Consider the following 24,751-nt stretch of genomic DNA (forward strand, 5'->3'; position numbering starts at 1 on the left):
TGCTAATGTTTAATCATTTATTCATTCATTGTCGCGGTGGGTCTGAAACCTACCCGGAATCACTTGGTGCAAGGCAGGAACACACCCTGGGGGGGGGTGCCAGTCCCTCGCAAGGCAACACATACTTACACATACTAACACATACACATTTGAGTATTCACTTCATTTCGAGTAGCCAATCCACCTACCAATGTGTGTGGGTTTTTTTTTTTCAAAAAAGGGTCAAAAAGATTTTGATTTTGTAAAATGTAACGGATTTTGTAAATGCGTTTGAGCAACTACATACACTTAAAATCCCCAAATGTTTTAAATTTGTGCATTCCAATACAACAATAATAATTTAAATTTAAAAATGTGAAAAAATATTTGTAATGTATAGAAATAATTTTTAAATGTGTAAAAAAGATTTGTAAAAACTCCCTGTTTTTATGTGTTTCTGGTGCAGTTAGGCGCAATGCCACGCACGTTGGTCAGAACCGCGGCTCTTGGTTACGTTTCTCCGCTGTTCGTAGATAAGCGGTGGTTCAGTGGAAAGAACCAAAGTTCCAAGAATCAGGAACGGAACCGGTTCTAGAACCGGAGTTCATTTGGTTGAAAAGCGCTATGGTTGACAGTAACAAATCAATGTTTCGACTGGTTAAACAAACCTCGCGATCTGATTGGTCCAGCTAAAGCTTTCCTATTGGTCTATCAATTGGCCGTCAAAACAGAGTCTTAAATCCTCGTCTGCAAAAAGAGATTCGCACATGCAGCAAGCGAATGTGTGGATTTTTTCCACCTCATTCAAAAACTCCCACTATCACATTTGGAACCTTAAAAACGTTTGCTCTTGCACATTTTAAGCGGTTTAAGAGGTACTGATTCACACATTCACGACATTTGATTTACAAATGCAAATCTTTTTTTTTTCACATTTGTGAATTTAAATTATTATTATTGTTTTAAATTGGTGCATTCCAATACATTTGTAGATTTTAGTTTTACGTGTATGTAGTTGCTACAAAGTCCGTTATATTGGTGAGTATTGTTTTACAAACTCAAAATCTTTTTGACCCTTTTTTGACTCCATAGTTGTTGTTTTTTTATGATTATTATTTATTTATTTTTATTTATTTATTTTTTACTGTGGGAGGAAACCTACGCAGACACTGGGAGAACACACCAAACTGCTCACAGACAGTCACCCGGAGCGGGACTCAAATCAACATCCCCAGGACCCTGCAGCGACAGTACCTGCTGCACCACCATGCCGCCCTGTTTGTAATTATTAGTGCGTTATTTACTTTCCTCCTCCAAAGTTATATAGTGCAGTTTCTGACATTCTTAGCCCTAGCAACGGCAGTCTCTTCTCCCAAGTACAGCACAGTTGGCGCATCACAATGATTTTGAATCTGTAATTTATGGTAAAAATACTCCCTAGTATTGCTTATCTCATTCCCCCATCGAGCTAAACTCATATGCAAATCAATTTCCTTATAGGGCTTACATTCATACGTCATATGATCACGTGATTTTAAGGGCGCTTCAGTGCTGTGCTCTAAGAAAAACAGTCCGGGGTTCAGCACAAGCTTCGATATAAACACAAATAAATACATAACTTATTGTATTTTAAAGTCAATACCTTTATTTATCGCAGTGTGTTTCCTTGCTGTAGTGAATGGAGTTCAGTGTGAGGCGGTTGGCGGCGGACGCTGGGACTTTATTCAGCCGAGCTGTACAGGTAGGAACTCGGGGAGATTTACAGCCTATTTCTTGCTATTTTTAACCCAACTTTTACAGAAATATTTACTTTGCGAGATGTGGCTTAAGCTGGTTTTGACCATCTACTGTTAAAATTTGTTAAAGTGTCAATGAATAAGAGGACTAACTCGCAAAACAAGTTTCTTATTCTCCGTTCCACCTTAAATCAGACGGCAGATTTAACCTAAGTGCAACGACATTTAAGGTGGAAAAGAGAATTCAAACAAGACACTTAAAAACTGACAGAAGTGACAGCTCTCAGATTTAGGTTCTTATTGATATTAATACGTGCAATATCTTTTTAATCTTCACCAGGCAATGTTTAAATAATGAAGACGTCAGATACACGTTTTATTTTGAGTGTTTATTTTTAGAATTCTACGTTCCATCTTAAACTGTATCTGCTAGTACTGCGCACTTTAAGGTGGAACGGACAATTAGAATTTATCTTTTGTCTCAGATTTATGTTGTAAGTTAGTATATTTTAGTCCACATTTATTTAAAGAGAGACCCATTTACATTACCATAGAAATGAATCCTGAAAAATAATAAATATAAGTCTGCCATAAAAAAGTTTAACAAATAGTAAAAAAAACCAAACAGATAAAAGGCAACAAATAAAATCATTTTTTATTATTTGAGAATGTCCTTTTATTTGTCCAGTTCACTGAGGAGAAGCTCGGCCAGGCCGAGAGAACCGAGCTTGATGCTCACCTGGAGAACCTGCTCGGCCGAGCCGACACCACTAAACACTGGACAGAGAAAATCATGAGACAGACAGAGGTGTTGCTGCAGCCAAATCCCAGTAAGAGCATCATCAGATTTAAACATGCTGTGGCTGTATAATGCAGCCTAATAATAAAAAATAATGGGGGTAACAGGGCAGTAAATATTGATGAGCAGAGCTTTGGTAGAATTGACTGAACAGACTGGTTCAGATGATGTTTCTGTCCTATTGAAGAAGGTGAGTATTACAGCAGGTGTGTGAGCAGCTAAATCTGATTATATTCCCAATCAGAAACTGTAAGTGAGGTCTCTGTTGGCTGGCTCTGATTGGTCCAAAATTAATTTCTTAACAGTTTTAATACAGGTGCATCTCAATAAATTAGAATATCATCAAAATATTGATTTATTTCAGTAATTATTAATTAATTAATATTGAAATAAATTAATTAATTCAAAAAGTGAAACTCATAGATACATTACTCATATATACATAGATACTTTACAAACAGAGTGATCAATTTCAAGCGTTTATTTATTTTAATGTTGATGATTATGGCTACTGCCAATGAAAACCCAAAAGTCACAGAAAACCTGCAAAGGTTTCCTAAGCCTTTAAAATGGTCCCTTTGTCTGGTTCAGTAGGATACCCATTCATGGGGAAGACCTCTGACATTGTCATCCTCATGCTTTATCCAAGCATTTCAATTAAAAGTTGAGTGGAAGGAAAATGTTTGGCAGAAAAAGGTGCTTAAGGAACAGGGATAATGACAGCCTTGAAAGGATGGTCAAGAAAAGGCCATTCAAAAAGGACTGCTGTTGAACTCTCTGCTTCAAGAGCCACGGCACACAGATGTATCCAGGACATGGGCAGAGACAGTGCCAGAAGCATCTTACCTGGGCCAAGGAGAAAAAGGACTGGACTGTTACTCAGTGTCCAAAGTCTTGTTTTCAGATGAAAGTAAATTTTGCATTCAATTTGGAAATCAAGGTCCCAGAGTCTGGAGGAAGAGTGGAGAGGCACACAATCCAAGGTACTTGAGGTCTAGTGTGTTTCTACACTCAGTGATATATGGTTTGGGGATCTGTCATCTACTGGTGTTGGTCAACTGTGTTATATCAAGTCCACAGTCAGCGCAGCCATCTACCAGGATATTTTAGAGCACTTCATGCTTTTCTCTGCAAGCTGTATGGAGATGGGGATTTTCCAGCAGGACTTGGCACCTGTCCACACTGCCAGAAGTTCCAATACTTGGTTTAAAATCCACAGTATCACTGCTTGATTGGCCAGCAAACTCGCCTATTTGATAGACCTAATCCTTATAAAGAATCTATGGGGTAATGTCAAGAGGAAGATGAGAGACACCAGACCCAAAAATGCAGACGAGATGAAGGTCTCTATCAAAGCAACCTTGGCTTTCATAACACCTCAGCAGTGCCACAGACTGATTGCTGCCACACCGCATTGATGCAGTAATTCATGCAAAAGGAGCCCTGACCAAGTATTGAGTGCATATATGGTACATATTTTCAGTTGACCAGCATTCCTGTATTAAAAATCGTATTTTTAATTTTTACATTTTCTGAGATAATGACTTTTGGGTTTTCATTGGCTGTAATCATTAACAGTAAAAGAAATAAACACTTGAAATGGATCACTTTGTTTGCAATGAATCTATACGAGTTTAACTTTTTGAATTGAATTACTAAAATAAAAAAACTTTTTAATGATATTCTAATTTATTTAGATGCACCTGTATGTTATTACTATGGCTGTTAATTAAGAGTACAATAACTCTTAATTTCATACATCTGAATCATGTTTGTTAAAATCTATGGGTTTCTACACATTTAAAAAGACCATTGCATCTTAAGGTCATATACAGATTTGCTCTGTTTTAACAGTGTGTCTCTGGTTGTGTTTACTCCGCTAAAACACTAAGCTCTTTTATGCAGATCTTTCTAATTTGTCTGAACATGATCAGGGTACTATCTCCACACTGTGATACTGATCAAAGCTTGAGGTTGAAGTCTTGTTTATCATTCCTGATCTGCATTCTCGCTGTGCTCTAGCTGTTGTGTCTAATGAGTAAAAGGCTGCCTGCTGCCTCATGTGACTGTAATTGAATTTGTGTGATTTGGCAGATGTCCGGATGGAGGAGTTTCTTTATGAAAAGCTTGACAGAAAAGTCCCCACGCGAGCAAATAATCACGAGCTGCTGGGGGAGAGTCTGATTGATGCCGGACACGAGTTTGGTCCTGGAACAGCATATGGTGAGACAAGGACAGCCATGTTTAACAGACCACAATATGAAATAAATGTTGATTGTTTATTTGATTTTATTAATTTATTGTCTTATTCATTAAACCTTTGAAACAAACAAACAAAAAATAGAAACAGAATGATAACAAATGTTATTCTTAATAATAGACATATAATGTATATTTCTGTAGCTTAAGTTTATCAACAGCCTACCAGAAAAAGCGTGTGCATCAGTTGAACATTGAAAAATGCTCTGTCACCCCCTAATTCTCCTATTGTGTTTTTACACTCGGTCAGAGTGATTGTGTGGATTATATAAACATTATAATATTTTGTTCCTACATTTAATATTGACTGTCTATTTCTGGGGTGGCAGGTATTGTCGCTGTCACACAACTCTAGGAACCTGTAGTTGTGGGTTCAAGTCCTACTCCGGGTGACTGTCTGTGAGGAGGTGGATGTGTTACCCCATGTCCATGTGGGTTTTCTTCGGGTGCTTAGGTTTCCTCCTACAGTCCAAAAACATATCTGAGGAGGGTGTTGGCTACTTAAAAGTGTCCATAGGTGTGAGTGAATGTGTGAGTGTATGCGAATGTGAGGAATGGCGCCCCCTCCAGGGTGTGTTCTCACCTTTTACCCAGTGTTTCCGGGTAGGCTCCGGACCCACCGCAACCCTGTACTGGATACGTGGCTACAGACAATGAATGAATGTCTATATCTGACAGCAGGTAAATTCTAAGGTTTGTGATTAATTTGAGGAGTTTTATGAGGCCAGATATAGAGTAGAACAGGTTATCATTGGTTTATCATTGGATGTGTGGTGTTTTCTAAAACACAAAGCAGCACACTAGTGTGCCTAACAATGATTATGTTCTGTTCTGACACAGTCCACTCCCAGTCCAGCTGCTGAAATGTTTGTGTGGGCAGAGCTAAACAAATAAAACGGAATCAGAAGCTTTTAGCCTTGGTAATATTTATCGACTTCCCTCTTTTGACTTGTAGGTAGTGCTCTGATTAAATGTGGAGAGACAGAGAAGCAGCTGGGCAGCGCTGAGAAAGAGTTCATCCACAGCTCCGCCATCAACTTCCTCACTCCTTTCAGGAACTTCATTGAAGGAGATTACAGAACCATCTCTGTACGTCTGTGGAGGAAGTGTTGGAGCGCTGCTCTGTTTTATTACCCACAATAAACTTGCAGAAGTGAGGGATATAAAAAGCACTGAGCCAAAGAAAACAAAGCAGAAGATAAAGGCACATTCTCTCAGAGGAAGTTCTGAAATATAAACTTTAGATCCAGGGTTAAGTAGTATGGATTAAGTTTTATTTGTTATTGATCACTTGTGGGAGAATACGCTTTTCCCACAAACATTTGTACTCCTATTTTTCTGTGGATGTATGGTTATTAAATTTATTTATGAAGAAGCTTATTATTGAAGAAGCTTTTAGCTCTGAAGTTACACAAAAGACAATAAAAAGCCGGTGCTTTTATTAAAATGCTAAATTATATTAAGTTATTTATAATATTTATATCTTGTGTTGCATTAAAATACAAATATTTTGCAGAAAGAGCGAAAGCTACTGCAGATTAAGCGTCTGGACCTGGACGCAGCTAAGACCAGGCTGAAGAAGGCCAGAGTAGCCGATGCTCGATCAGCTGTAAGTACTTATACTTCAGATATTTCAAATACCTGGTTTCCACAGCAGTTAAACACAGGCCAGTATCATCTGACTGTGTAGCAAGCAGAGCAGGTAGCTCAGATACAGTCACCACAGCAGTAAATATCTTAAACATACTCTGCAAATCTGTAAGTTAATCGAAATACATTGCAGAAGAATATGGTTAGATTTAATATAGTATTAACTTCTGAAGATTCAGGTGTGGTAATTCTGTAGTGGGTGTCATGTCCACATAAGGTGTTCCAGGTCTGAGCTGGATGCCCATAAAAGGTGTTCCAGGTCTCCGTCTATCAATCGAGTTCCTGCTCCATAAAGCGAGTCCACCACACAGTTCTCTAGGCTGATTGGGCTAACAGAGATGGAGATTTGTTCCCACAGTGATGTTCAGCATAGGTTTGTTTTTTTGGTTTTTTTTTTGCTGCTTATTGTCTGCTTTTCTCTCCTGTTGCTGCGCTCTGTCCTTCAGGAGCTAAACTCCAGTCCTCTGCTGGGAGAGGAGTATGTGGCTCACTTTTCTTACTTTTTCAGCTTCTTGCATGTGAAGTGGCTGAAGGTTTGTCTTTAATGTGTTTAAAACTCCAGCCTTCTCTCGCCCTGAGCACATTATTATTATAATTATAATTATTATTATTATTATTTGCTCAGAATAGGAATACTCTCCCTGTCCAAAAAACAAAAGGACCACTATGAAAAGCATAACTCTTGGTCTAATATAAGTTTGTCTTTATTCTGAGTAATTTATTCACTGCAAAAGAATGTTTGCTTAAAGATCTTATTCATTGGTACATAATTTTACTTAGTTTTAAGCAAAAAAAAAAAAATCATCTGGCAGTGGAATAAGGCATGTTCACTGGTTTAAATAATTTTAAATCCCCCTCCAGCTTCAGTTAAACCCCAAAAACCTAATACCTGTTAATTAAAGTCACATAATTAGAAATTATTTATTTTTCCCAGTTAAAAAGAAAGACTTTAATGCCTCAAAAGTTGCATAGACACTGTGTGGAGGAGGTATAATGTCCAGGGGTTCCTGAAGTGAGTTTAATATTTGACCTGTTTGTCCTCCGTCCTCCTCCCTCATCAAGAAAACCACAGGTTGAATTACCGGCTGTTCTTCACCAATCTCAGCACTCGGGTCATTTTAGTCCCGTCCAGATTCAGACCTCTGGGATTTTCTGTTTTTATAAAACAAACACAGGTTTGAGAGCCTACGAATGAAACACGAGCACACACACGTTTACAAGAATGCACACTAGGTTACACTGGAAGGGGAGTTTTAATGCAACTAAAACCTTGTAGAGGCGATTAATCTAACACTCAGACAATGCTCTGAAAATGATTTATTAGAGATACAGACTGGGTTTAAGGTGATTTCCTGAAGGGAGATTGTGTTTAAAGGGCTTGGAGAGAACGCAGATTTCTGTGTCGTGACATATCTGTAGATGTTCGGTATTAATCTGTTTTTATTAGTAGAATTTTATAAAGGATATTGTCATGTAATAACTTCATCTTGTAAAAATTGAAATACCCCATGAAAACATATTTAATATAAAGTTCTATAATAAATAAAAATTAATATATACCAGAGAGATAAAATGTGAGACCAAAGAGAAGGCAGAAGTGTCAGAATTTGTAGACGGTAGATAAAGCAGAAAGCAGAAGAGAGACAGAGGGAGAGAAAAGAGAAAGCAGAAGAGAGACAGAGGGAGAGAAAAGAGAAAGCAGAAGACACACGGTGAGTGTCTTCTGTTTCCCTGTGATATTGCTGTGTCTGGCTGACAGTCTGAGCCCTTTTAAGCAAACGTTCAGGTATGCCATTTTGTTTCCAAATCTAGAAATAATAAGTGTGGGGACACCTATAGCCCCATTCACAAATGACATCTCAACCAAGGGTTAAATGGTAGTGGCCTTGGGCTTTTTTTCCCCAAACACTGATATTTCCACGACTCTTGTATTCATGTGATTAGGCTTCAGTAACGGAATTTACTTCACACTGACCAGAGGAGATGGTCATTTGTGACCCCAAACTTTGGTTTGTTTTGTTGTGTGTGCTTGTCTCCTCCTCTTACTGTGGATAAGCCGTGGATTATTGACTCTCTTCTGATGAGAGAATAAAAGAGATTGTGTTTCTGTGTTTTTAAAATCAAAATCTGATCATTTATCTGTCGTTGTTTCTAAATGCCGACCAGATTTGGGCTGAGGACGTTCACCAGGTAAGAGTGACATAAGATTGACATACCTGTGGAATGTGAGTGTCCTAAGAGTGGGAAAGATTGAACTTTGGTTACTCTTATTCCAGTCTTATGTCCATCAGGAATGAGCGACATAAGTGGAATATGAGTGACATAAATTAAATGAGAGTGAAATATAAAGCAGCATTAGTAACACAAGGGTGTTGTGCAAGTGTAATTAATTATGTCCCATATGCTGTATGTTTTTCTCAGGCAGAGATGGAGTTGAGGATAGCGCAGAGTGAGTTTGATCGCCAGGCTGAGATCACCAGGCTCTTACTGGAGGGAATCAGCAGCACTCACGTAATACACTCCCTCTCTTTACAACAGGGGTTTCAGTCGTGGATCACATCCCTTAAAAATTACACCTCATTATATTTCCTCTGACATATGTTTACTTTATCATGGTTTATCAGAAAAGTGCCTATGAAAGAGATGAGACAGGTAGTGTAATGTTACACTGAGGAGAGGCATGCAAGTTTAAGTATTTATTATTGTAAGGTTTCAAAGTTTGTAATGTGTTAATGTGAAGTTTTTAAAGGAGTTCACGTATCTTCAAAGCTTGTCCTTCTTAATTGTTCACCGTTTACCTTCCTGATTTTCAGATACTGCCAGAGACTAAGTTTTAGTTTGTTTTATAAAAACAATTATTATGTATTTTTTGTGTTTAGGCTCATCACCTGCGCTGTCTGAATGACTTTGTTGATGCTCAGGCATCATATTATGCTCAGTGTTATCAGTACATGGTCAATCTGCAGAAACAGCTCGGCAGGTGAGTCTCAGAATCTTGCAGAGAAACTGATAGCATAGTTGTTTTCTCGCTCTCGCTCGCTCTCTCATCTATGATCTATGAAGGATCTATATAGGGATTGTACTCAAAAGCCTTTAAGATCATAATGCATTTACAACATCCAATGAACTCACAATTTGAACAGCTGCCATCAGGCAGACAGTATAGTATGCCAAGAGCTAGTAGAAAAATTAGGAAATCATTTTTACCAAATGCTGTTGAGATTCTCTTGAGAACGCCCCCCACCCCTTCTACTTTTTGTATATGGGTGTGGATGTTATGTTATTTGTGTTTTTATGCCATGAGTGATTGAAGATGAATTTCCACATTTCCACATCTATTCTATTCTCATTTATAAACAGCATCTAAATTTAGCAAAACATTAAATCAGCCAAACAGTTGAAATGCTTCAGAGACAGTAAATTAAATTAGTACTTGTTGGTCTCCTCAAAATGTGTTGAGCTGATGTAGGCCCCTAGGAATCTAGTCTGCTCTCCTGATTTAAAACTGATTCATTTTGTGTCCTTCAGCTTGCCGTCCATATTTTGCTCCAATAATAATGCTCCCGCAGCGAGTTCCTCTGCAAGTATCTCCATTGCTCCACCCACTCTGACCCCGGCGATGACCCCTGCACTGACTCAGGGGCAGGCGTCTCCGAGTCTGAATGAGCTCCGCGGGTCGACGGGTCCTCGACGAGCTCGGGTTCTGTATGACTACGATGCAGCCAGCAGCTCAGAACTCTCTCTGCTCGCAGATGAGGTGAGGGACATTCTATAATAGTAACATTTAATGAGTTTCTCTATTAGTTTTCCATGTGTTTAGCCCATGTTTATAGATTACAATGAACTGCTGAAGGCCAGAGACCACAATTAACACATACCTACTGTCACATCAGCTGCAACAAATTGTGATCAGCCACCTGTAATGTCACTTGGGGTAGTTTAATGCTTTCAATCTTCATTTCTCTTTTAACTGCCTCTATACATGTGCACCGACGCCTCCTGCAGGACAGGAGAGGATGAAGCAGTAGTTGTGAGATACACAGCCATTATTTGTGCGCCACGCTGCTGAGAACATTAATGAAACGTAGGTAGAAACTAAAATCTTAAGGTGGGGGACAGAGCATCTCTGTCAGAGGACAAACAGTCAGACCTTTAGGTTACTAATGTAACCCCTGTTCTCTGATAGCAAGAGTCAGGTATCTCACTGTGGGATACGCCTCCCTACGTTGTCCTCAGAAGCTCCTATATTACTACGCCAGCCCCTCTTGGCTGGTAGCCTTGACATGGGTTTTCCTCTCCTCCCTATTTAACAACCACCCCCATGTCACTCGGTTATTCAAAATGAGCACACCTCTTCCTGGCTTCAAGCAAGGAGGGTGTTCTGTTGAGAACTGGGGTTACATTAGTAATCTAAAGTTCTCAAGCATCTCAAGTTTTGGTATCTCACTGTTATATTCCAACTCCCGAATTGCCAGACATGCTAATTTCAAAAGCCAACCCTGTTCTGTATTTAGTCCTTCAGCAGGCTACTCTCTCAATGGAGGATGCCGCCTCTTAGACAAGCCTACACTTGTATACACTTGAGTACTGTATGAGCCAAAATAGGCGCAGCGACATCCAATATAAGTTTCTATAAATTTCCAAATCTAATGAAAAATCCCATGACGGGCCAAGTGGCTTAGACACTGGACGAAGCCTACGGGCACCCCTCATACAGTGACATACCAGTGGGTGCTGACCCACTGTCGTGCCATCAGATACCACATGAACAGATGATATGGTGGCCAAATATACCTTAAGAGTGGAGAAGGCTTTTCCCTTCTCCAAGAAATCCTGTAAAAAGTATAAAATCTGGAACTAAGCATTGAAAAAGTACCACCTGTGATTTAACACACCATCCCTTAAAATCCCTCCATTTATACTCACAGAGGGTTAGAGTAGAAGAGGCCCTGGCACTCTGAATGCTTTTTATTGTATTATCAGGCAAGCCTGTAGTTGTTAAATTGGACCTTTCACAGGCCAAGCCCAAAGAGCCAGACGCCCCATAAAATTTCTTGCGACAGCAGATCCCTGCCTTAAAGATGAGCTCTCTGAAGTGAGAAGAGGTTTGTGGTGGGTTGTTAAATAGGGAGGAGAGCAGGCTCCTCCCCAACACCCATGTCAAGGTTGCCAGCCAATGGGGCCCTGGCGTAATGATAATAGCAGATTCTGAGGACTATGCAGAGAGGCATACCCCATTATGAAATACCAAAACGAATGCTTGAAAGAGAACTGGTCATTTCGTTTTTTCATATCTTTGCTACTTAAAGGAGTAATCCTAAGGACGTTTCCTCGCCATTTGCTGCTCTCCTATCGGATTTACACTGGAAAATGGTCTAATGTGTTTGTGATTAAATAAACAAAGAGTCTTGGTGCGATATGCTAGGCTTTCTCTCGCTCTCATGGCATCTGAAGTTTTGTTTTAAGACGGTGGAGAGAACTCCAAATGTTGAAAAGCACAAACCAAGTTGAGGATGTTACTCTATTCCTGCTCCATATGTGCGTAATATTGACTTATTTTTACTGTTTTGAATCCCTTAAGTTGGAAATGTCTCAACTCAGGAGACGGCTAACTGCATTACTGAAAGTGCTACAAAACTAAACAACTCGAGTTACAAATGAGTTTCTGTGATAATTCAAACAGTGTGTGATAATTCAGACCAGTTAAAATGTTAAAGTTCAGCCATACACAAACAGTCGTTTTTCTCCTCAAACTCACCATTCCACAGTGCTTAGAACTGCGTTTCCCCACCATCATAGACAGACAGAAAATCTCAGTTCTATTTTGTGGCTTTTTGCTCTGTCACCGTGTTGCTTACCACCTGCCATCAAATCACAGCTTCAGTTAGTGTAACTGTTTTATTATAGGAAGAAAAAGACCTTCTCCAAGAAATCCTGTAAAAAGGATAAAATCTGAAACCAAGCATTGAAAAAGCACCACCTGTGATTTAGCACACTTCCTTTTCCTTTATAATCCCTCCATTTATACTCTTATCACAGGAAGACAAATCACTTGAGGAAACATGGACTCTTTTAAAGGAGTGTTTATACTTAATAGTTTGGTTCCCTTGGTCTGGACCAAACAAGAATATGATTCGTTGTTACTTTTTAGGCTTGGTTTCCTTGGCACTCACACTGACACATTTATAGTCTAAATAGAATAGTTTAAGAATAAGTAAATAAGGAGAATTATTTTGCAGTGAAGCTGTTGTCAGAAAAGGGCTCCACCTATAGGATTGTGTGTGATAGCTGATGGTATTTTTAACAAACAGAAATACAGCGAGAGATTGTAAAATGCATAATGTATCAAGGAGACAAAGCAGCGCCAGAAATGTCTCCGCTGTGCAGACCAAAGAAGGTCTGCTGTTCTCTCGCCATACATTTACTCTCACAGCCTCTATCTTCACATCCTGTTTGTTTTGATGTCCTTGATTCATAATGTGTTCACACATTATAATACACCTCAGTAAGCTGTTCCTAAGTTTCATGTCATTGGTTTAAATGAAATGCTGCTTGAGTGTAACATGTCTTTCTGTTTCCAGGTAATCACAGTGAGCAGTGTCCCGGGGATGGATTCTGATTGGTTGATGGGCGAGCGAGGCCATCAGAAAGGAAAAGTGCCAATTACATACCTGGAGCTTCTTAACTGAGAATATCTCTCTCTCAAACACACACACACACGCATACACACACGCATATATATCACACACTCCAGATGTGACTTTAATGAGAACATGGGTCCTGGGGGATGTTTCAAACTCAGAAATTTCTCTGCAGTTTAACAAAGAGATCAGGACCATCACAGGGATTATTTATTAAAGTGCAGCTCACATGAGATGAAAAACAAAACTAGATTTAGCTCCACAGGGTCACTCACATAATGGCAACAATTTTTAAAACATAATTTAGTACAGAATACCTGACACACACAGGCCCCTAGGTGTCAGTGTAACTGCTGTTTAGGAAAGTGAAACTTCAGCTAAGAAAATGTGACCACACAGTTACTGTTTTACTGAGAATTTGTTTTTGAAACATCCCCTTTTGAAACGTTGTAATCTGTGTTTGATCTACCGCAAACTATAAAGCAATACCAAAACACACTGCCCTTATTAAAATCTATGTGCCTCACTGTGAAAATGACCTCTTAATAAATCTAACTATTTTAAATCCAGTCAGTGTCTAACATTTCTCCTGCTGAGAGCACTGTGAGGATGTTAGAATACTCAATTGTTTCCTTATGTATTTTTAATTTGATTGGATTCATTCACTCTTTACACCTGTGGTCTCCTGGTGATCAGAGCAACACTTAGACCAGGGCTGAGATGTCCTGTTGTAAGTGACTTTATCTTTTGAGAAAGTGTTTTATTCTAAAGGCAGATAGTTTGCGTCTTGGTTCAGTAAATTATATAAAATGAAATAAATTATCTGCCAAAAAAATGTTTTCTCTAAAGATATAATCACTTAAAAGTAAAAAAAAAAAAAAAAAAAAAAAAAAAAAAAGAACAACTCATCTCTTATTTGATCATTTTCTCACAGCACTCTCGGAGAGAGACAGGATTTAAGACTTTATTTTAATAAGAGGTCATATTTGGAGTTCTCCATCTCCAGCCATTGAAACTGTAAGTGAATTTACAGTTAAATCTTATTTCTTTTTTTTCCTCATGTGCCAACGAGGGATTTTAATTACTAAATCCTATTAAACTAACTGAGACTGCCATAATGTGCTGTAATGCTTTAATAAATGTTATATTGACTGATATTATTGATCTGGTAGTGATTGCTCTGCTCCAGGGAAACATGAGATTTTCCTCAGAGACAAATTTAAGGAAATAAATGGAATGGAAAAAAGTATGTGGACACCTGCTTGTCCCTTCTTCAGAAATTAAGGGTATAATTATACACCACACTGCTGTCCTCAAAGCCAATATTACACAAGCACAGAGCACCACTTAGTCTAAATCTTACACTAGACAGCTTTCTGTGTATAGGCTTTTAGCCATGTATTCCCAGTGAAATTATCCAGTGTGTGTGTGTCCACAAGGAAGAAAAGTTCCCAGAATGTCATATATTCCTAGTATGGACCACCAGCAGTGTAATCATTACATTTTAAAGTGGAGATATGTTTTAAGGTTGGGTTTTGTTTATGGGGTGAGGGATAAGTGTCCACAAAATCAATAGAAAGCTATGTAATGTTCCAATGATTCACTGATATAGGATTTTTTTTTGTATGGCTAAATCATATGTCCCTTATTTGTAAATGAGTGATTTGAATATATGTCAAGGTGTTCACCTCGTCTTGTTTTGCTGGTGGTTTGAACAGAGCTAAAGGCATCTGACAGCTGTCAAACACACTTTTATTCATGTTTAATCTTTAACTTTGAGCATTCGAGTCCAGTATGTTCAGAAATCTCGAGTTTCACAGCGAATCATGCGTCTCTGTCCTCCTCATCCCATGAGTCTCAATGACATCCAGATAAGAAGGTCATTCAAGTTCATTTCGGAGGAGCTTTGGAAGTCCGCGTGAGCTGACACTGCTCAGAAAGCACGATGGCTGGAAAGAGAGCTGCTTAAAATGTGACCTGGGAATTACAGTGAAATATCTCTGTGATGTTGTGAACAAACACACAAAACAAACAGCAAAAACCAGCAGCGCCCAGCTGACCCGTCCAGAACTTAAAGAGAAGATTACAGTAATGTAGCGGCTGGAGATTTTTGCTGACCCTTTTTTGTTTTTGTTTTGGAAAACATCAGTGCAAATTACGGTTTAAATCACATACAAAAAAAACTATATTTATGGGCACTGTGGAGACCTGGCGAATGCCGGACAGCTGAAAATAAATAATATTAATTATAATAAAACAATGTACAGAAGTTTTTTTGTGTATTTTGAAGAACAGGATCTGGCCCCAAGCACAATGACTTACAGCAGTAGTCGCAGTTAAGTTTCAGCAGTTTTAGAAGTAATTTTAGCTGTAGCAGTCAAGCAGGAGTAGCCACTGTCCGAGAGACATCTGCCATTCGTGAAGAAGAGAAACAAGTGTTGATCAGACTCCTTTATTCCTTTGTTCCTTAGAGTCCAGGAACCGAAGTGATTGTACCATTATCTACCCATAAAGTGCTTTTCTCGATTGAACAAACAAAAACACACTTCCAAATGAGCTCGTCCTCACTCTGAGATCACTGTGAGAATATTATCACATTATTCACCTGTTTTTAGATATTTTCAAAAAAGCTTCTTTATCCACATCACTCCTTAAAATTGTTTTTTTGTGCCCAAGATGAAAATAAATTACCCCAGAAACCAGGAATTACCTGTCCATCCAAATAAAAATCACTGTTCTCGCTGTTTTTTGAGCATGCTCTTGTTCATTTTCCACTTCTGTTCTGTTTTTCTTTTCTGCTGTGTTTTGTGTATTCTTTTGTCTGTTTGTGGAAGTGGTTCTGTTCTTTTTCTTCCTCAAAATTAGTCTATATCCATCGTACATAACCTGTTTAGAAAAGCAACATTATTATTGATGCCCACCCAAAGAAGTAACACTTCTGCCAGAAACAGGTGAATAATTTAATATAAATTAATATCCCCACAGCAGCTGGAGAATATGGAATATAAGAGAGTCTGAGCGGATTTAAGAAGGCCATGTTTTTGCCACGAGAAGTGAAAAACGAAATGTTGTATTCAAGAAAAACAGAATAAAAATGCAAATTTAGGCACAAGCTCGAGTCTCTGGGGCCGGGGGCAGGCTCTCCTCATTTTTTGAAGGGTGTCAAGCGTCCAATATTGTGCCAGAAGTTGGAGGTTTTCCGTTTGGGTTCGGACAGCATGATGACCTGCGGGTGCTTCTGACGCAACAGTAAATCATAATACGGCTTCGTCACAGCTGTAAAACACAGAGAAAGGATACAAGGAGGTTAAGAGCTCGTCACATGAAGTGGGAATTTAGAAAAGTCACACAGATTTACACAGTTCCCCTCCATTTACTCCTATTAAAGTTATACGCTTAGGTCTCAAAACTCAGGCATGGTTTACACGGTTTTTCTGAACGTTCAGTCGACAGAGAAGCAACCTCCCAAGGCAGTGCCAGTGACATTTCTGTCAGCCCGAATGGAATAGGCTGTAAATAATGTGTTCAGCAGAAGAATAACAGCCGTGTAAACAGCTGCCTCTGATTCCAATCCTCATCAGAAACCGGAAGCACATTCTGCGCTGTGTATTTGCATCACAGCAGAGGTTTAGAGAGGAACTGTCTTTCAGAGGAGCTTCAAACTTTAAAATAGCGGTAAATCGTCCAGACGTGTGCAGAAACACACCAAAGCGTTTTCACTATCTGTACTGACGTTTCGCAATTCTGATTATTACAAATTTAAGCTTAGCACTAGATGGCGCTATATGCACTTGTGTAATGTAGCGTGTTTCAACGCCAATTTACACAAGATGGGGAAAGTGCATTAATTGATGTAGCTTTTTTTCCACTGTGCGTGTGTGGCATGCAACGCTGCAGTGATTAAATTCATTTTGCAAAAAAACATCCCATTCATATGCCACATATAATTATTCTAATGCCTTTTTGTTATCTCATTCCAATCATATATTAAGTCGTGTCCACACATTACTAAGTCATAAACCTTAATTTTGCAGGGCTCGGTGTGTGGTGATTTGTTGAATTAGGAGCGAAGGCAGGAGAACAGTGTAAACTTGATTTAAACCCTACTTGATTTAGAGTTGAGAAAGTCTACATGACTAGTGTTTCAATGCAGTCAATTAAAGTTAGATGTATACCCCAGGTTTAGCACAGAACGACTTCAGTAAATGAGTAAAAATGCAGCAGTTCTAAAAGTGTTATAAAAAGTGTTATTTATTATTCATGATTAATTTTTTTTTCCAGGAGCATATAATGCTCTAATGGTTAATACTGAGAACTCCATTAATGCTGTGGTGGTTGTAATGGGCATAGGGAGGGTCAGTGAATAAATCCAGGCTCACAAGTGCAGGACATGAGCTTTGGTTAAAATTAAACCCGGTGTACAGACTCTCTGTCAAAAGTTTGGGGACTAGCTGGCGATATTAACACTTGATCAGGTTAATTTATAAGAAAATACCTGAGATTGATTTTGGACTAAAGCAAAAGGCCACACCCATTTTCTTTAACTGCTGTGATGTCACTGATTGTCCAGTCATTATTCAGACATACATTTAGTGTCCCAATACTTTTGACAGCCAGTGTGTATGAACTCTGTTACCCTCTTTTGCAGTTTTACTGCAGCTCTCTGCTCTGAGCTGAGACCCAGGAAAGTGCCCTGTGCAGGACTCTAGGAGGCGCTATAACATTCCAGCGAAGCCTGAACGGAGTGGAGTCTGGCACCAGTGGGGAGGCCAGTCGGGCCTGTGCAGGGGGTTCTGGGTAATGGAGGCACTTAGAGCTCTTAGAACGGAGAAGAGGAGGAGCACTGACGGCCAAGAAGTGCTGAAACACTGACCCATGTTTACAAAAAAAAAAAAAAGGTTAGTTCTCCTTAATATCTCTGTAGTTCCCCTTTAAATCTCAGTTGTGTCTCCTTCATCAGTGTGATATGTTGTCTGTGCTAATCATAAAGGTAATGATCACCTTTTGGTTTTCCTGCAGGATGATTTTTACAGGCGTTCTGCATGGCCTGCTTTTTCTGGACCTCGGTGATGGAGAACCCTAGAGAGAGAGAGAGAGAGAGAGAAAGAGAGAGAAGACAGAAGACACTAAGCATTTTTGACTTCAAGCTGGAGTGGGTCAGTTTGTAGAGGCAGTGATTGTGAACAATCTTACACCCTCCCTTTAGTCCTCTTTCTAAAGCCACATGACCGCACACTGCCAGACTACAGCTGGAGGAAACTCAGAGAGAAAGAGAGAGAGAGAGAGAGTTTTGACTAGAGGAGTGCAGCATTTGTTTCTCCAGCTTTAATATATAATCTGCTGGTTTTGAGTAGAGCAGGACAATTATTTATTTTTAATAATATATTTTATCATAAATTTGAACAATTTAAAATGGATTTGTGTGAATTACAGTGCAGTTCCATGCCATTCTACCTCTGTCTTGCTGTTTATTTCAGTCTGTATAATGATCCACAGTGATTCTGACTAACTGTAATACAATACTCCTGTTGTTTGTAAAAGGTGTTATGGCTTATGTTGTGTCATTTATAGCCCTCTGTAATGCTCTATAATCTTCAGTAGTTATGAGAATAAAGGATATTATTATATTTAAATGAACTGAGCATTAATGGACAGTGTGTGGCACGGTGGCACAGCAGGTTAGTGTTGCAGTCACACGGCTCCAGGGACCTGGAGGTTGTGGGTTTAAGTCCCGCTTCAGGTGACTGACTGTGAGGAGTATGGTGTGTTCAGCTGTGTCTGCATGGGTTTCCTCCGGGTGCTTCGGTGTCCTCCCACAGTCCAAAAACATGCGTTGGAATGTGGATTGGCTACTGAAAAGTGTCCATAGGTGCAAGTGAATGTGTCTGTGTGTGTGTGTGTGTGTTGCCATGTGAAGGACTGGCGCCCCATCCAGGGTGTATTCCTGCCTTGCGCCCAATGATTCCAGGTAGGCTCCGTACCCACCGTGACCCTGAACTGGATAAGCAGTTACAGATAATTAATAAATGAATTAATTAATGGACAGTTTGATTGATGTTCTATGAACTGACCCGTGTCGAGGTCATGCTGGACCTGCTCTCTTTCATCTCTGAAAGCTCGTAGCCACCTCTGCTTTAGCTCTGGCTTTTTGGCACAAAGCAGATGAACCTCATCTCGGTTCGGAGACACCAGCTTCACTGCATTCTTCACACTGACGTTCAGCTCTTTGTCTTTACCATCCTCCACGTCGACCACCTCCATCTCGTCCATGTCCAAACGACCCTTGTAGTACAAAATATCCCTCCGCAACAGGTCCTGGACATCACATAACAGAAGATTGTCAGGTTTAATGGAGTAGAAACACTTTCAGCATGTGTCTAAATCTCACAGAAATATTTACCTTCATCTTTTTTATAGACGCATTAATACTGGAACCAAGGCTGATAATTTTCATAAATATATTTATATAAATTTACAATAACCTGCATAAAACTACAAAAATATTCATAAAACACGGAAATATGGAGTTCTTTTGATTATCACTATACTATTATTTCCTTATTCTGTAATATATTAGCGAGTTATAAATCAGCTTTTATACTGACACCTATTGGCCCAGAGGTGTCAGAGATTCTGTACTAAATGATTTTTGCCCTAATGTGGAGGAACCCACTGTATGGAGCATAAGTGAATTATTCAGCGATAAAGCAGCACTCGTCTTCTTCTGTGAGCTGCACTTTGTAAAAAACAATGTGGAAATGACTTGAAGTGAAAGCCTGAAAGTTTCGGGTCAAGAAACTGACCAGTGTACGGAGACTTTGTTGAGTTGATTCTGACCTTCTTACAGAAAACCAGCTGATGATCGAAGAGGAAGAACATGCGCTGCTGGCCTTTAGCCTGGGGCTGGGAGGTCTTAGTGAGGTCACCTGAAAAAATCAGGTCAGAGCTCCGACTCAGTATGTCTTCACCCTACAGAGAAACACACACACACACACACACACACACACACAGAGCTTGTGTCTATAACTGGTTCATCATCATTTACATTGGGTGTTTCCTTACTTTGGACAAACACTGATAGATAGATAGATAGATAGATAGATAGATAGATAGATAGATAGATAGATAGATAGATAGATAGATAGATTTACATTTACATTTACATTTATGCATTTGGCAGACGCTTTTATCCAAAGCGACTTACAAAAGAGGAGCTAACATTCGAACTACAGCACAAATTATGCAAAATACCTTACATTAAGTGCAGTATGCCAGGAAGTAATAAGTGCATTATTAAGAAAGACATTCAGTGCAAAAGATACTCTCGGAAGAGCTGGGTTTTCAATGATTTCTTGAATGCAGAGAGGGTTTCTGTTGCTCTGATAGTGCTTGGAAGCTCGTTCCACCAGCGTGGTACCAGAGATGAGAATAGCCTCAACTGACCTGTACGGAGGGTTGGTCGTGTTAGTAGGCGCTCCTTTGAGGAACGGAGAGGGCGGGCGCTAACGTATGGTTTTAAGAGTCTATTGAGGTAGATGGGAGCAGAACCAGTGAATACTCTGAAGGCCATCATTAGTGATTTGAATTTGATGCGAGCAGCTAAGGGTAGCCAATGCAGCTCAACTAATAGGGGCGTGACATGTGCTCTTTTTGGTTGGTTGAAGACCAGGCGTGCTGCCGCATTCTGGATCATCTGTAGCAGTCTCACAGCACAGGTCGGAAGACCTGTCAGGAGGGCGTTGCAATAGTCTAGACGGGAGATTACTAACGTCTGAACGAGGAGCTGTGTTGTATGTTGAGTTAGGTATGGCCTAATCTTCCTTATGTTGAATAGGGAGAAGCGGCACGATCGAGCTACAGCGGTAACATGATCTGCGAAGGTCAGCTGGTCGTCAACCATGACACCTAGGTTTCTTACAACCTTGGTGGGAGCCACTGATAGGGACCCTAGCTTGATGCTGATGTTGTGGAGAATAGCTTGCTTGGCTGGGAGGACCAGTAGTTCAGTTTTGGATAAATTCAATTGGAGGTGATGTTCCTTCATCCATGTAGATATGTCAGAGAGACAGTCAGAGATTTGAGTTGCCACTGAAGTGTCTCCTGGAGGAAAGGATAAATAGAGCTGTGTGTCATCTGCATAGCAGTGATAGGAGAAGCCGTGCGAATGTATGATTGGGCCTAGAGAGGTAGTGTACAAGGCAAAGAGGAGGGGTCCCAGCACCGAGCCTTGGGGCACACCTGTGGTGAGGTGGTGTCGCGCTGATGTTTGTCCAAGCCATGACACACTGAAGGATCGTCCAGTGAGATAAGACTCAAACCAGGAGAGTGCATTGTTCTTGAAGCCCATGTCAGTGAGTTTGTTTAGTAAGATGTGGTGGTTGACCGTATCAAACGCTGCTGATAGGTCGAGCAGAATGAGAACTGAGGATTGACCTGTTGCTTTTGCATCTTTAAGAGCTTCCATTACTGACAGAAGTGCAGTTTCCGTCGAGTGGCCGCTCTTGAAGCCGGACTGGTTTGAGTCAAGAAGGTTATGTTAGGAGAGGAATTTTGTTGCCTGCTTAAAGACAGCTCTTTCAATGATTTTAGACAGGAAGGGGAGGAGAGAGACTGGTCGGTAGTTCTCTACTATAGAAGGAGCAAGAGCAGGTTTTTTGAGTAGAGGTCTTACTTGAGCTTGCTTGAAGGTGTTTGGAAATGTTCCAGAGGTTAGTGAGGAATTGATTACATGAGTGGCTGCGGACACAATGGACGGGGCTATTGTTTGCAGTAGGGTGGTAGGAATGGGATCCAGTGAACAGGATGTGGGACGGCCACCTCTAAGAAGATTTGATACCTCGTCTTCTGTGAGAGGAGTGAAAGAAGGGAAGGAAGCAGTAGGTTTAGGAGGATTCAAAGGGGGAGCCGAAGGCTGTGTAGAGGGGTCAGAAAACCGGCTGCTGATTGCAGCAACTTTGCTGGTGAAGAAGTCAGCAAATGCGTCAGCGGTGAGGTTGGTTGCAGGGGGTGGAGGTGGAGGGTTCAGCAGAGACTTGAAGGTTGAAAACAGCTTCCGGGTGTCAGTAGCATTGTTGATTTTGTCTTGATAGAATTTCTTTTTTGCAATGGTGACATTTGTTGAGAAGGCTGAGAGCAGGGATTGTAGTTGTGTCAGGTGTGATGGGTCTTTTGTTTTTCGCCATCTCCTCTCAGCAGCTCTGAGGTTAGTGCGCATTGATCGAAGGGAGTCAGTAAGCCACGGGTGGGGCTGCATGGGTCTTGCGGGTCTGGTAGTCAGAGGGCACAGGCGATCTAAGCAGGAGCTCAGTGTTGTGCAGAGTGACTCTGTGGCGTCATTGACCTCAAGAGATGAGAAGGTGCTGGGGGGTGGGAGAGCAGAAGTCACAAGGGCAGAGAAGTGGGTGGGAGATAGGTTGCGGAGATTGCGCCGGACGGGGACAGGGGGAGCGGACACAGTGGGTTGCTGAGGGAGACAAGCATTGAGCTGAATAAAGTAATGGTCAGAGAGATGTAGAGGAGTAACATTTACAGAGTTAATTAGGCAGTGTTTGGTGAGAATGAGATCAAGTGCATTACCTGCTTTGTGAGTTGAGGGGGTGCATACCTGCTGTAGCTCAAAGGAGTGGGTCAGAGAGAAGAAGTCAGCAGCAGCCGGAGTATCAAGGTGGATGTTCATGTCACCGAGAATGAGCATGGGACAGTCATGTTCAGGGATGGATGAAAGCAGGGTGTCTAGTTCTTCTAGGAAATCACCCAGTGGCCCTGGGGGACGGTATACAACGACCACATACATTTTTACTGGTGCAGTCATCAGGATGGCATGGAATTCGAAGGAGCTGTATGAGACCGATGATTCGAACTGGGTATATTTCCATGTGTTGGAAATCAACAGCCCCGTACCACCACCTCGTTTACCAGGCCGTGGTGTATGGGAGAATCTGTAGTTGATGGAGAGAGCAGTGGGGGTAGCGCTGTTTTCCGGTTTGATCCAAGTCTCAGTGAGGGCTAGGATGTCTAGTGAAAGATGGTTTGCATAGGCGGAGATGAAGTCTGCTTTGTTTACTGCAGACTGACAGTTCCATATACCTATTGAGAAGGAATTGGTTATGGGTGTGGATGTGTGATATAGAGAGCGAAGGTTATCAAGGTTTCGTTTCCGTCTGTGGAAGTAGAAGCGCCTGCGAGTTCCAGAGAGAGGAGAGATGGGGTAGGGACACATTGTGGAAAGAGGAAAGAGGAAAATTAGGTTTAGTGGCCTCGCTTGGGGGACACGATTGGGAGACACGTTATGTCTTTACCCCAGAATGTCTTCACACCAGAAAGGCTGACGCTTCGCTGACGCTTCAGAGGGATCATTCATTTTTGTAATGGAGATCTCACACAGCTGTCCTGTGTTGGTGATTGATTGTCCCAGCTGAGACCGATAGATGAGATAGATAGATAGATAGATAGATAGATAGATAGATAGATAGATAGATTTTTGTGTGTATAAATATAAATCTTCATTTTCTCATATTTTCATTTTTCTGACCACGGTATTTGACTGAAATGTGCAGAAGTGAAGATTATATATATATATATATATATATATATATATATATATATATATATATATATATATATATATACACACACACACACAAATCCATTGTATCACAGCATCGTCTGAGGTTAAAGCCTCTTGAGATGTCCCATACCTCCCAGTCCTCTATGGAGCTCTGCCAGTGGGCGATTTTATCCACGTTCTCCAGGCGACGTTTCCTCTCATTGATCAGCCTTGCTACGTTCTTCATGGCGTTTAATGCAGCCTCAACATCCTTATAATCTCTGAAATATTCATAGGAAATCAACTAAATTAGCATGGCCTGATCACACTGTCTTTAAAACACTCAAGACTCTATTAGAAACTGTAATAGGACATATGTAATACAGACTTATGTGAAAATTTGATACTGTTTAAATGGAAGGTGATACTTTGAAATTAAACAAATAAAATGCACATTGTGTGATTAATTGGCCTCTGTGTGTGTGTGTGTGTGTGTGTGTGTGTGTGTGTGTGTGTGTGTGTGTGTGTGTGCGTGTGTGTGTGTGTGTGTGTGTGTTACCTGTGCTGAGGGTTGGTGTACTTCAGAAGCTCTGCCAGCTGAAGCGGATATTTACATATCTTCTGAACTGGAGTGAGAAGGAAACCGTCCAAAGAAATGTCAATCATCTTCTGCAGCAGACGACACGCCTCGAAAAAGAACACATACTTCTTCATCTTCATCAGCTTCGAGAGCTGTATGCAGGCGTTTGGGTGGTTATTACAGTACTCTGAGTAGATCTGGAAATCTGTCTGCTACAGACACAACACAGAGAAAGAGAGGGTTTAAATTATAATATTAAGATTAATATTAAGAGAAGATTATCACCTCCGCAAACTGTACAACTTGCACACTTGATGCAATTCCCACAAAGTTGCTCAAAGAAGTACTACCAGCTATTATTGATCCTCCATTAACTATACTCATCCCTTAGGCTGGGCCATGTACCCAAAGCTTTTAAACTAGCAGTTATTAAACCTATGATCAAGAAACCAAATCTTGATGCTAGTACACTGTCTAATTACAGGCCTATTTCTAATTTGCCATTTCTGTCCAAGATCTTAGAAAGAGCTGTGGCCCAACAACTTAGTTCATATCTACATC

The 24,751-nt window shown here is 40.4% G+C and overlaps 2 protein-coding genes across 10 annotated transcripts in view; one reads left to right on the forward strand and one right to left on the reverse strand.

Annotated features, from left to right (window-relative positions):
• Positions 1–1,131: 1,131 nt before the first annotated feature.
• LOC136675348 (endophilin-B1-like) lies at positions 1,132–14,745 on the forward strand. Of its 4 annotated transcripts, none has more exons than XM_066651841.1 (10): positions 1,132–1,270; positions 1,655–1,720; positions 2,404–2,545; positions 4,609–4,737; positions 5,729–5,862; positions 6,290–6,382; positions 8,845–8,934; positions 9,303–9,403; positions 9,952–10,180; positions 13,005–14,745. In XM_066651841.1, exons 2-10 carry the CDS (start codon positions 1,658–1,660, stop codon positions 13,110–13,112), a joined length of 1,089 nt encoding a protein of 362 aa, XP_066507938.1. In that variant the 5' UTR covers positions 1,132–1,270; positions 1,655–1,657; the 3' UTR covers positions 13,113–14,745. The 4 variants fall into 4 exon arrangements, with proteins under 4 accessions (XP_066507938.1, XP_066507939.1, XP_066507937.1 ...); XM_066651842.1 differs by having other exon boundaries at positions 1,227–1,260; XM_066651843.1 differs by lacking the exon at positions 1,132–1,270 and adding an exon at positions 6,870–6,956.
• Positions 14,746–14,797: 52 nt separating this feature from the next.
• The window catches only part of LOC136675347 (rho guanine nucleotide exchange factor 4-like), a 75,110-nt gene continuing 65,156 nt past the window's right edge, over positions 14,798–24,751 (reverse strand). For 2 of the 6 annotated variants that reach the window (XM_066651834.1, XM_066651837.1), the window contains 6 exons: positions 24,170–24,402; positions 23,762–23,891; positions 19,902–20,033; positions 19,136–19,379; positions 18,066–18,143; positions 14,798–16,340 (listed from right to left, as the gene is read on the reverse strand). In XM_066651834.1, the coding sequence (XP_066507931.1) occupies positions 16,210–16,340; positions 18,066–18,143; positions 19,136–19,379; positions 19,902–20,033; positions 23,762–23,891; positions 24,170–24,402 (948 nt within the window). In that variant the 3' untranslated portion in view covers positions 14,798–16,209. Of the gene's footprint in view, positions 16,341–17,616; positions 17,933–18,065; positions 18,144–19,135; positions 19,380–19,901; positions 20,034–23,761; positions 23,892–24,169; positions 24,403–24,751 lie in introns of those variants that run through there. The other 4 variants (XM_066651836.1, XM_066651839.1, XM_066651833.1 and 1 more) reach the window with 3 other exon arrangements.

The sequence above is a fragment of the Hoplias malabaricus genome, chromosome X1, assembly GCF_029633855.1.
Source record: "Hoplias malabaricus isolate fHopMal1 chromosome X1, fHopMal1.hap1, whole genome shotgun sequence".
Classification (NCBI taxonomy): domain Eukaryota; kingdom Metazoa; phylum Chordata; class Actinopteri; order Characiformes; family Erythrinidae; genus Hoplias; species Hoplias malabaricus.

What these genes read in the sequence shown, in the direction of transcription:
- LOC136675348 (XM_066651843.1), top strand. Translation starts at nt 1,658, where the DNA reads ATGGAGTTCAGTGTGAGGCGGTTGGCGGCGGACGCTGGGACTTTATTC. An exon ending in TATTCAGCCGAGCTGTACAG is followed by an intron (nt 1,721 to 2,403) that starts GTAGGAACTCGG and finishes TTATTTGTCCAG; the next exon opens with TTCACTGAGGAGAAGCTCGG. An exon ending in AGGGAATCAGCAGCACTCAC is followed by an intron (nt 8,935 to 9,302) that starts GTAATACACTCC and finishes TTTTGTGTTTAG; the next exon opens with GCTCATCACCTGCGCTGTCT.